The following is a 13,247-nucleotide window of genomic DNA, read 5'->3' as shown; positions in this document are numbered from 1 at the left end:
AGCATAGTAAAAAGAAATAATAATATATGTCTTGCCATAAATACAAAATTTCTGCATTTATTTAAAATTTAGTGGAGAAGAAAATAATTAAGCATAAAGTATTAAAAGAATTTTCAAAATATAGATTGAAATGATATGAATTGATATACTAAGCATTCATAATATCTAGATGCAGAAAGCACAAAATGCAAACGTTTCATGGATATAATCAAATAATAAATAATTACTTTTTATTCCCCAAGAAAAAATAAAAAAAAAATCAAGCCATAAAAAAATTTGCAAACAAATGATTGATTAAAATCATTATAATAATATAGAATAAATTGGAAAAGGATGAATTTAAATTTTAAAAATTATCAAAGTTATGACATACAATGTAATAACTCCTCACAACAATATATCTAAATAAGTAATTAATAAAAAACTTCTTTTTATAAGTTTTTTAAAGACTTTGCTTATCTGCAAAATGAGAAAAATAATGATATATGATTAATATGAAGAGATATGATATTCATAGAAATATGAACTATTAATAAACATTTAAATTATAAACTTACTGATACAAAATTGTAAATAAAAAATTTGCATTAAATAAAATTTAAAAATTTTAAAAAGAATTATGTTCAATTAGTAAAAAAATTTCACAATCTAAGAAAACTATTACATTTATTGATTAGCAAAATTAATTGCTTTTTTATTTTTTTTTAATAGAAAAATAGAGGATTATTTTATATTAGAGCAAATAGTATTTTATTATATTATATATTTTGTGTGATACAATATTAACTAAAATTCAAATTTGAATACATTATTTAATACTATTTATTTTTGGAGTATATATTCAAATATAAAAAACAATTGATTTGGACTAATTAATATTTTTAGAATAGAGTAATTTTATATTTAGTGAATTTGAAGTGAAATACAAATTAAGTATTTTCATACAGTGGTACTGTACCTCATAATTCAAATGTTCCAGAGTTAAAATACTAAATTTGAGAGAAATTCTATCCAGAGTTTGAATGATGCTTCTATGTTTGAATTATTGATATATGCTCAGTGAATAAATGCACTAACCACATAAACATCATATGTTATGAGCACACATCTTTTCTTGCTCTCACTGTGAAAGCATCTTTTATGTTATGCTAATGTTTACAATGCCTTTTTCCACTTTATTTTTTGGTGTGTTTCATTTCATATATGTAACTCCTATCTATTAACAATGACATCCAAGAAGAGTATGGAAACAACAAAGCCCAAGGGAAAGGTTGTAGTATCAACAATTGAGATGAAAAAGGAACAACTTATTGTGAAGCATGAAAGTAGTACTCATGTGGTAGATCTGGCAGTCATACTTAAAATGCCAAAGTCAACAGTGTGCGACCATTAGATGCAATTTTTGTTTTATTACACAGTATTTATGTACTTTATTTATTGTTTTCGTGTTTTAATTTATTTTTTATGGCATTTAATTGTTATTTTTGCCTAAAATTATTTGTATTTGCTGTTTTAAGTTTATTGAAATGAGTATTATTTAAGTTCTGGAAATGAATTAATTCCTCTTCCATTAATTCTAATGGGGAAAATTGATTCAGAGTTTGAACAGCCTCCTGAAATGAATTAAATTCAATGTACTCAGCATCACTATATATAATCAATATTGAAAGTATATATTCTATATTATATAATTATTGGTTGATCACTTCTATTTGCATGTTAATATAAATAAATACAGTAAAACCTGAATAAAACAGAAACCTACCTAAATGAAAAAAATTGTTTGAAATAGAGCAATTTTCTATATTTTATTGTAAGCCAGAAACCTATCCAACATGGAAACAGAAGAGGTTTTTGAGTACAAAAAATGTAACTTATCCTGAATAAAGAAGAAAATTAAGATTCCATTTGTAGACAAATAAGTAAAATTATTTCCTTTGTCACATCTGCATTCAGAGAATAATTTTGAACATTTTTGAAGAACCAAGGGCATGTGACAAGAGGACATACACAGCCTTTGTTGGAATTAATTAATCAGGAGTAGAATTGAGTACTTTTAATTTAAGGATCAGAATGAGTTTCTGAAAATAGAGTTCTGTAGAACAAGTCTTGAATGTAATTCATAAAACCAATGAAAATAACGTAACACAGTATTACCAATTTGCCTTTTATATACAATAATAGTTATTTACATATATTTGATAGTAGTTGAACTATTATCAATTAATTGAAAAGAAGTTGATTAACATATTGCTAATTACAGAGATTGAAGTAAATGATTAATTAGAGTATTAAAATTTCTTGAAAATAGATTACAGTAATACAAAGACCAAGGTTATTCTGTAATGTGATTAAAATTTCAGATGGCAGAGCAAGACACTGGTTATTTGTACTTGAATTGGCTTGTTCACTGTCATATAAAAGCCCACGTGGACTGCATCCACAAAGTATTCTAATACTTAGCACAAACTATTGGAAACAATGAGAACTTTTTGCAATTGAACAGTTCTCAATTGTGGCATTTGAAAACTCCCATCTTTAGTTGTAATCACTTTGAATCAAACCTAGTAATAAAATTTTTTTATTATATTATTGATTTTACTATAAAAAATGAATGTAACTGTGTGACATCAAATGTATTTATTTTAAAGAAAAAAAAAATATACTAAAACCTATTCAAAACAGAAAATTACCAAAATGGAAAAAAAATTTGATATTGTCATTCTGGTTTATACATGTTTCACTGTAATATGAAATTACTAAACTATAAAATATTATGGAAAACCTGCCTACTTCTAAATATCTTTTTCTATAATTTTCTTATACTTGAATATTTAATATACTTATCTATTAATTCTGATCTAAAAATTAAATATTAAGTATGGCTAAGAAATTTTATTGTTTATATATAACAACCTAATTTAGATATTAATAACTGTAGATTTTATAAATTTTGAATGTAAGAAAAATACTACAATGCTTTTTAAATGAATGAATAATCATTATAAAACTTAAAAAAAAGTTTCTTTTTTTAATTCTTATTTACAATTAATTTTATTTCTTTAATTTGTTTTTACTAAAATTACTAATGTATTCAATTTTTTCCTTCATAATTCTAAACATTCACTATTGGATTTGATGGTAATATATTGGCAATATTTACCAATTAAATTTGAAATTTCAAAGATGAGCTCTTATTGTAATATATATATACACATAAAAATACAATTGATATATAATAATGCAAACACCACAAATAAATAAATTAAAATTTTTATATTATGTACTTAAAAATAGTTCATATATAATGTAATATTTTTTTTATATAATTAGTATGATCTTACAAGTGAAGTTGGAGATATATGATACAATAATGAATTGGGATTGCTAGAATCTGATAGTATTAAAAGTTCAACTATGTGTTGCCATTCTTGAAAACTTATTCGGGAACTCTATAAGAAAAAAAAAATATGCACAAGTCAAAATTTTATAGTTAGAGAAGTTTAAGTGTTTAACATAATTAAAATGCTTAATTTCAGAATGTTTATTTTCAAAACATTATCATAATGTAATAATTTTTATATGAATAACTAAGAAAGTGACTTTTTAAATCAAATTATATAAAACTATATTATTCAAGCAAATACAAATAAATATTTCAAATATACAAAGTATAATATCTGGTCAAATCATCAGAAATCACTATCACGTAAAGATGTCCAAACATGAGCTTTAATTTTATTTAATTCAAAATATTTTTTGTTGTTTATTTTCACCTCATTATAAGTGGCCATATAAAGTTTTTTCATAACTATTTTCTTGTTATAAATAATTTTTATATGTATATTAAAAATTTAAATCATTTTCTGCCAAAAATATTAACAAATGGAGTCCAGAATTTTAATTTCGTAGCAATACTTCTTGTTATTAACATCAGTTTTATTTTGATAAATGCTTTCTTGTCTCCTTTTCTAGTTCCCTTGATTGAATCGGGGTATGTAACTTTTCATTCACAGGATCTAGTCTGACTTACAGATGGATTTAAAACTGATAATAGCACTAGGGTTGAGGGAGACTTAAGTGGGAACATTAGCATAGCACTAAGTGCTATGCTAATGTTCCCACTGTAATGCTTCAAATGGAGGTGTTTGCTATTATTTGGTGTATTTAACTATTTTGAATAGATGGGCTTTAAATAGGACTATCTACATTGTATCTAAGCAGGGTGCTTTAAACTCCCTTTTGTTGAGTCTGAATCAACTCTTCTTATCTCTTAATACTTTTGCTAAAGCAAGAAGCCTGGATTATTTCTACAGTTTTACTCAAAAGGAAAGTATCCGATTTAAATATCTGCCTAACAAGATTATTTTGTCTAGTTTTTCTTCTGTACTAACTAAAGATTCTCTTATATTTGAAAAAAATTATATTTACATTTTGGTTGGTGTTAGGCTGGTTCTGGTCACTTTTGTAAACATTTGTGCAAGAAAACTCTCTTCACCTACTTATTGCTTTTCTGACTCTGTTAAGGAGACACTTCTGCATTTCATTTGCAAGTGTGCAACTTTTCATCTGGATTCAACTTTTTGAGTATGTAATGTAATATTTTTTTTACAGGAGAGAAGGCAACATTGTATTTTTTTTTTATTTTTTAAATCAGCCTTCTAAAGTAGCTTTTTATTGGGTGCACAACAGATCTCTGAAGTTGTAGTACTTCAGCTTTTGCCCCCACAAATAATAATCATTTTATTTTTATTTGATTATTATACAGAGAAATTATTTTATTATAAATATATTTTCCATCTTATAATCTATTGTTCTAAATTTCAATTTCAGTATTTTAAATTAATTCATATTTATACTTATCTCTTCTAATCTTTTCCTTGTTTTTTTAAATAATTATGGGTGAAATAATAATAAAGCATAAAAATGTTTTAAATTAAATAAAATTACATTTCATTAATGAAAATTTAACTTTTAGTGCATAAATTCTTTAAAAGTAATAAATAGATTATTTTATGGGGGGAAAAAAACCAGTTCTTTAGTGAATATTTAAGTATCTAGAAGATAACTTATTTCTCCAAATTCTTTGAAAAAGTTTCTTCATAATTATATGTTATAGTTCTAAAAAAAGAAGTCAAATATTAAGGGAGAAAAATTATAATTTGAGTACTTTATTACAATATTACAAACTTTACAATATTACTTTATTACAAACAATATTTTCAAAACCATTTTTAAAATAAAAAATGAAATTACTATATAATTATAAAATACCAATATATTTTCAAATGTATTAATTTGATGATTTTTTTTAAATTGCTTTTTAATCACTCCATATTTTTAGATTTACAAGCAATTTTTTCAAAAATTAATATCAAGTAAATAAGCTAATATAGATGTATTTAACAAAATGGAACTTAAAGAGAACATTTCTAACTAGATATTTAAAAAAAATTAATTTAAAAAAAAAAACAGGTCAAATGTTTTATTTTATCAAAACATTTGCATTTAAAAAGACAGAAAAACATTATTTTAAAAAATATAATTTACATTAATGTTCTATTTGAAACTATTTCATAAAGTGTAATTTTCTTTATTAGCATTATTTCAGTTTTTATAAGAACAATTTTAAATAACCATTTACAAGTATCCCTCGTATAACATGATAGTTATGTTCTGAAAAAGTACCATGTTATGCAAATCCATGCTATACAAAACAAAGGACTGATGCAAAACATAGGATTACGTTCCAGAAGTTAGCAAAAGTATATTATTCTTTTTTGTTATTAAGAGAAATATGTTTATTGAAGAAATCAATAATTTGTTAATTATTGATTGGAAATAATCATAATTAAAAGTACTCTATTAGATGTTAATATTGATTTTAGTTAAAACAGGGCATTTCTTTTTACAAAAGTATCATCACCACCTCAGTCTTTTTGTAGATCTTGATCAGAAGTATCAGTAACATTTTCCTATTTTTTATTTTCATGGATGACGAAATAAAAATATGTTATTAATTGAAAATTCGTTCAAGTGGGTTGCATTTATTCAGTTGAGTACTGAGTGACTTTTTCCCAGAATTTGTGTTTGAATACCGAATTGTTCGAGCACCAAGATACCACCATATTTCATTCATCCTTTTTACAAATGAAGTAATCATTCATAGGTAAGTAATACCTATGGTTAAAAAAAGATTTAATAACACCTACCTAAAAATGTTTAAATAAACTTTACTAAATACAAAGATTAATCTATAAAAAGAAAAAACAGTGACAGTTTTAAGGGCTAAAGTCTGGAAGCAATGACAATGACACCTGGTTGATAGGAAAGTTGCACAAGGAAGAAAAAAATTCCACTATCATTTTTCATTAAAGTAAACCTAACGAAAAAGGCAAAATAATTTGAAAATTTCAATATTCTAAAATCCGTGGGCAAATTTAAGACAACATGCGTGCTTACTAAAAAAAACATCAAATAATGAAGTTTGCACTTAAAAAATTACAAAATTTTGTACAAAGCATTTCCACAACTGTGTTAGAATGAAACAAGAAGTTGTGTTGTACAGGGATATTTCTATCCACGTACAACACTTTCTATAAGGTTTGAAAATTGGTCAAAGTTTGAAAATTCCCCAATTTTCAAATCTTGTTGTAGAAATAGTGTTGTATGAGGGTTACCTGTACTATAAAATTTGTCATTAACCTATCCCATGTTAAAATTTTTCTCCATTGCATGTGGCTGCCATGTTGAATTTTTGTCAATGTTAAGCCTAACGAAAAATTTTGTTTTTTAAAAAAATAATTGTGGCTATTGTATTGTCCAAAATTAATTTTTTATTTTTCACAAACAAAATAGATACAGTGGGTGATCGGTTAGCGAACAGTTCGGATAGCAAACAAATCGGATAATGAACACTTTTGTGAAAGATTTTTATGATCAGACAATGAACACATGTTCGGATAACGAATACTTTACTGAATAAACATAAAAAGAAGAGATGGAAAATAACGAATACTGATTGATTTTCCCTTGTCTTCAGATAACAACTCGAAACCTTTTGGAGCATGGGAGACGTAACATCCGATCAGTATTGACTCTCAACTCGATACCGATCGGATAGTATTCCTCCAAATTTTGAAACTCGCCCTTGTAATTCCAGCTTTTTGTTTACCTTTCTGACATATAATTTTTATAGTCTTCACGAGACTGTCAGACAGGTACTTGTTAAATTTTGCACTGAGGTTTATTTATGAAAGGGGAAAGGATATTCATTAACGTTTTAATACAAAATTTCGAATTTCATCCAGGCCTTGTATTTAAATAAGTTTTTGTGGCCTAGTTAATTTCTGTTCTCTGAATTTTTGTAAGTGCTTTTCTGAACTTTTTATTTACAAAAGAAACTGATCATATTTTGGAGCCTAAAAAAAAGGAGTGTCATGATTTCTACGGTGAACTGTGCTCACCATAGAAACCAAGTAAGAGATAATAGCCAAGGTAGAAAGTGAGCACAAGATGTCTGATATTGCTAGTCAGTATGGCTTCAACAGGTCTGCAGTAGGCTTAATCTTAGCTATGAAAGATATTTCAAGAAGTCTCAAGCTGCTAATGGAGTAATGAAAATCACGTCTGAGAAATAAAGAGCATGTTAGAGCTCATAATGGAACTGAAACTGATCTGACAACAGAACTCCAAGAACTCTCAAATGAAAAATACCAAGAAACTCAGCGAGATGTGTTTTCTTTTGAAAAAGAGGAAGACAAAAGAGGACCAATGTCGACATCTGCTACTCAAGATCTTTTGAAGAAGTGGGAAGATGTCAGAACAACAATCATCCAAGTGGCATCCAAACCAGAATAAGGTTAATGGGGTTGGGGATCTCTACAATTACAATACTATTAATTACTTCCAAAAAATCCTGAAGAAAAGAGAAAAGCAATTGACATTGGCCAGTTCAGCTAATTTTTCGCAGAAAAATAATTTATCAGGAAGCACGCAAGCGCCATTTGATGCATCGCTCCATGACGAAAACAAGCTTAAGCAATGGCGTCATCGAACGGTGCACACTCGGTAAGTAATCCTACAATTTTTTGTTTATAGCATAGTTTATATGGATTATTCCCAAAAAAATTATATGTATTTTGGAAATGTTGAGTCAAATTAGTCTAGAATCGATTAATTTTATGGAAGAAAACCTTTCAAACAGCCATACTCAGTAAACTGCATACGTGTCGGGCTGTGATTGGCTCATGTATTTAAGGACTCATAGAACATCAATTTCATAAAGAATGGAACGTATCTACCGTGTTATAGGGGGGTTGACTGTATAAAACTTTCCTGAATGTCAAGCTGAATGTGTTTTTACATTATATTATTTCAGTAAGTTTAGGTATTATACATATGTAAATAATTAATTAGTAATCATAAAATAAAAATAATCAATCAAGAAAACTTACTTTTTCTAAAACAGTGCAATCTTTGTCTTCTTGTAAATAATGTTCTTGCCAAAATACCAACAAATCATGCAAGTTCTGTACATGATTAGGTCTATGAACTGCAATTGGACAATCTTCATCATCTATATCTTTGTTGAGTATTTCTAAATACTGTTTCATTTCACCAGATTTATGTGCAAAAATCAAAATTACTAGTGCTGTGTTCAGACAACTAACATTTTCCTAAAAAGAATATATAAGAAAGTCTTTATATTTATAGTCATTGATATTTTATATGCTTATATTAATACACCATTTATAAGATTACTTAAAATTTATAACTTGCAGTTTGTATTGAATAGAATTTAACAATTTTTTTTTAGTGGAATATTCACAATATGCACTTATAAGAAATAACAACAAATTTAATAAAAATAATTTTATTTCTAACATTAGGATTTATTAAACTAGTAAAATGTTAAAATACTTAATTAATAAAATAAAAATTTACTATTGATATTAATCTTATTTAATGAATCTATTTTAAAAGATAATTAAAGCAAACAGTAAAATATTCATGCCTGTATTTTCTGTTTGATTCATTCTGTCAAATTTTATTTTTAGTTAAATTTTTAATTTAATTCACAAATGTAATTTCTGTATGACACTTAGAATATCATCATCTTAAAGCAGATGGGGAAAAAAATCCTAAGTTTGAAGAGATTTGAATTATCATGGTTTGCCTCATAATTACATATTTATGTACAACTATCACTATTGTACAATACATATTAAGAAAAACACTTGCAGAATTAAAATCAATGGAAGCATTTGAAATTTTCCAAGCTTCTAGAAAGGGTGTATATATTAATTTCAAGGAGAAGGAAACATTATCCAAAGCTTGGCTGTCTCTACTTGATAACCCGATGAGGCAAGAGAACAACATAGTCTACATTTAATAACATATAAATAAAAATTAAATAAATTATATATGTTAATTTATGTTTTCATTTTAATACATAAATTATTTGTTTGTCAAATTTTGAAATACATAATTTGTTAGTTTTTGAATATTGTAAATTTGAAATAAGCTTTTAGAACTTTAATTTTTTTTCTTTCATTTGTAATTTATATGTTTTTAACCCGAAGTAGACCTCTAAATGAAGTCGAAAACATTTGTTTTAATTAAAATAGTGCTGGAAAGTATATAAGATGTAAAGTTATTGGCATACTTATTAACTTGTTTGGAAACAGTATGTTGTTTGGTAACCAGTGGCCAAATAATGAAACAACAGTTGTTTTATAAGAAAGTAATAGATTATATACTTAATCTAACAAAGACCATTATATTTCTAAACAAGTACAGCTGATTGCAGAGACAACGTTTAGAAGCTGATGGTGGTTTACAGATCAGGTAGACTGCTGTTCAGAAAAATTTCATTGCAGAGATGGCATTTCTCACTTGCCACAATGTAGACAGCGATTAGAAACAAGTGATTTGACCTACTTTCTAGACTCACTTGATAGCAGGTTTAGAGGTCTTTTTAATTCGAATGGTAGCTTTGTTTTGTGGAAAAGTTTAGATAAAAATGGATATCATTCCTTTGATAAATGTTGTAAACAGTATGAATCAACAAAATTATTCATTAATTAATTGCATGGAGCAAAAATAACAAGATTAAATACTTTAAATTTATTTTAAATGTTACAATTCCAATATTCAAATGGGTGAAGACTTAAAATTACAATTAATTTAAAATCAGAGGCATTTATTTATTTATTTATTTGCAATTCAAGTATCATGTCGGTTATAAAATGTTAATGCATTTCAGGGTCATTGTAATTAATCCCCTAGTCAGAACGTTCTGTTAAACAAATGAGACAATTTTAATAAGTACCAAAATCTTTTTATAGAAATAAAAAAATATTTGAAATTATTCATTTTGATAGTTATGAAGGGAGACATTAATACGATGTCAAAATAATTCCTTAAAAATCTATTCTGAAGACGAATTTCGAATTTGGTATAAATTTTCTAAATATGGATTTGTTCGTATTTTAAACCATAGTGGCGACGAAATTAAATATCGAAATGGAAAAGAATTGTCATTAATTGCTGAACAATGGTTGTTGACGGCCTTAAGATTTTATTTATGGAAGCTTTCGGAATATAGCTGGCAAGCTTTTCTGATGTCACAAACAAATAACCTGATTGGCCGAACAACTCCTAAAACGGGAGTAATAGCGAAAAAAGTAAGAGCCAATGTTTTGCCAAAGTTCATTTAGAGGGAGTTCAGAAATAGATGATCGTCATCTTTGCAATGCATTTTAAACCATGGTTCAGCCAGTCAACATCTATAGACTGTTCTGTTGATAAACGTCATATTGTTTAACGTAAACTCTGTCTCTGCAATCAGATGGTAATGTTTAAACTGAATTGAAAATTACTATACAGTGAATGGTGATTGTTACATTTCTAAGCCAACAACATGTAAACCGAAAATGATTTTTAAATATCAAACTTTGATTGTACATACTTATATTTAGCATCACATTTACAAAGCATCATATGTTTAAAAAAATCCTGTTTTTTAATTATACCAAAATTAAATTATTCCTGTATATTTTCAATAACTAACATACACAAGAATTATCTGTCAAAAAATAAATGAAATAAATAAATAATATAGATATTAAGTGAATGTGTTAAGTCAGAGTGCAATATTTTTAACAAATTTCAATTACCAAATCCTGGTACTGAACTGACAGAGAATGCAAACAGCTTTGAATTAAGATGTGACAAGTTAAAACTATGTTAACTATGAGGTTCCATTGTATATTATATTTTGAATGTTTACAATTATTGAGATTTCATTTGTCAAACGTTATATATAATTCATTGTAATAATAATAAAAAAAAGGTCCATGGTTATATGATATATAAGATTAAACACACTTTTTTCACACTTAACATGCAATTAAAACCTTAAGTTATTAACAATACTTATTTTTTTATAAAGAAGAAACTTAATTGTTTAACATTTTCTAGTGTTTTTATTTACTTAAATTAGCCAATAATTAGTCTTTTAAATTTTGTCAGACAACCTTTTATAGTTGTCTTGAAATTTACTTTTTTATTAATGTTTTAAAAATTAGTTACTTGGTAATTTTGTAATATTTCTAATTATATTTTTAATTCTATAATGGAGTAAAAGCAGCATTGATTTATAATATAAATATTAATCAAAGTAGTGATTTTATTTTTCTTATAGAATTATTATTAAATTTCTTAGAAATTTTAATAGTTAAATATAAATTATTACATACTGATATACATCAGTATCCTATAAAGATAAAATAAATCATCTAGTAGGTTAAATAGTCTTATTAACACTTCATTTAGTGCAAAAAAATAAATAAATAAAAATTATATAAATTACCTGTGTAAGATTTTCAACTGTAATAAGAGAAATTAATTTTTGCAGATATTTGACTCTCTGTCTTAAATCTTTCACATGACTTAATAAAAAACATTGTTTTAAGGCATAATCTACAATAAAATTAAACAGATAAATTAAAAATAATTAAGTAAGTAATCATTTATATGTAATATTAAATACTTTTTGTATCTTCATCTCCTAAAGTGAGAAAATGTTCTTGTGATAATATAAGACTACGTATAAACATATTTGAATCTACCAAACTTCCACTCATTAGTGACAAAAGCTTCTTTTGCTAAAACAATGTATAAAATTGTCAAAATGAATAACATTTGTTGAATATGACAATGATAATTATTAAATATAAATTACCCTAGCTTCAGAATTAAGCACTTTGTCTAAATGGTGAAATGCTTGATGATTGAATTTTACTAGTTCTCCTAAGAGATCAAAACTGCTTTGTAAAACTTCTCTCTGCTTGATATTACTTGCTATTAAATTTCCAACAACATGCTAAAAATATAAAATTTCAGAAAATGAAAATTAACATTATGAATTAATAGAATTATAAATGTCAATTTGATTATTCTGATGTGTAAGTATAATAAGCAGAACCCAATTTTGATCTTTCTAACTGAACTGAAATTACCCTCAAATATCTATAAAATGTTTCAAATAACTTCATAATGTGTTTGTATTATTATCAATCTATTTATATTTAGTAGTCATTATGTTTATTCAAGTATTTAATAAACTTTAAAAATTATATCATCACTGTTTTATTTACATAACATTTTAAATTATCAAATTAATTTTTTACAAACATATTTGAATGTTTTTTAAGATTAAAAGTTGCCTAATTGACTGCTTTTTTAATAAAAATATTTCTATTTAATTATTTTAGTTAGTGTGATTGAATCTTATAAATGAATGCAATTATTTGAGTTGAAAATAACTTGAACAGTTATTACTAGAGATGCCACGAATATTCGGCTACTATTCGGTATTTGGCTACTTTTTTTAATATTCGGTATTCGGCCGAATAGTATGCAACATTCGGCCGAATACCGAATACCAAATCATGAAAAAAAACCGCACATATTACTCAAAAACGTATTTATTTTAATCATAAATTATTACATTTAATACTTAAAATCTATCAGTGGTAAGTTGTAATGAATGAAAACAATTTTTTCAGCATTTGTTGATAGCAAACGATTGCGCTTTTCCTCATAAACTATACCTGCTTCTGAAAATAGCCTCTCACTATATACACTACTGCTGGGAGACGATAGATAAATCTTAGCGAATTCTGTCAGGCTTGGATACTGTTTTGCGTTTGCTGACCACCACTTGTAAAGGTCTGCCGTCC

At 25.9% G+C, this 13,247-nt stretch overlaps 1 protein-coding gene across 1 annotated transcript in view; it reads right to left on the bottom strand.

Annotated features, from left to right (window-relative positions):
• The window catches only part of LOC111623557 (short transient receptor potential channel 4-associated protein-like), an 83,705-nt gene that overhangs the window by 7,159 nt on the left and 63,299 nt on the right, over positions 1–13,247 (bottom strand). The window contains exons 18-22 of the mRNA XM_023366172.1: positions 12,248–12,388; positions 12,056–12,170; positions 11,876–11,985; positions 8,457–8,678; positions 3,345–3,452 (exon numbers count right to left, since the gene is read on the bottom strand). Coding sequence (XP_023221940.1) covers positions 3,345–3,452; positions 8,457–8,678; positions 11,876–11,985; positions 12,056–12,170; positions 12,248–12,388 — 696 coding nt within the window. The remainder of the gene's footprint in view (positions 1–3,344; positions 3,453–8,456; positions 8,679–11,875; positions 11,986–12,055; positions 12,171–12,247; positions 12,389–13,247) is intronic.

The sequence above is a fragment of the Centruroides sculpturatus genome, unplaced genomic scaffold (assembly GCF_000671375.1).
Source record: "Centruroides sculpturatus isolate CEXI.00-Female unplaced genomic scaffold, Cexi_2.0 scaffold16, whole genome shotgun sequence".
NCBI lineage: Eukaryota > Metazoa > Arthropoda > Arachnida > Scorpiones > Buthidae > Centruroides > Centruroides sculpturatus.
Note: the sequence above shows the minus strand (reverse complement) of the source record. Positions and strands in the feature narration are given on the sequence as shown.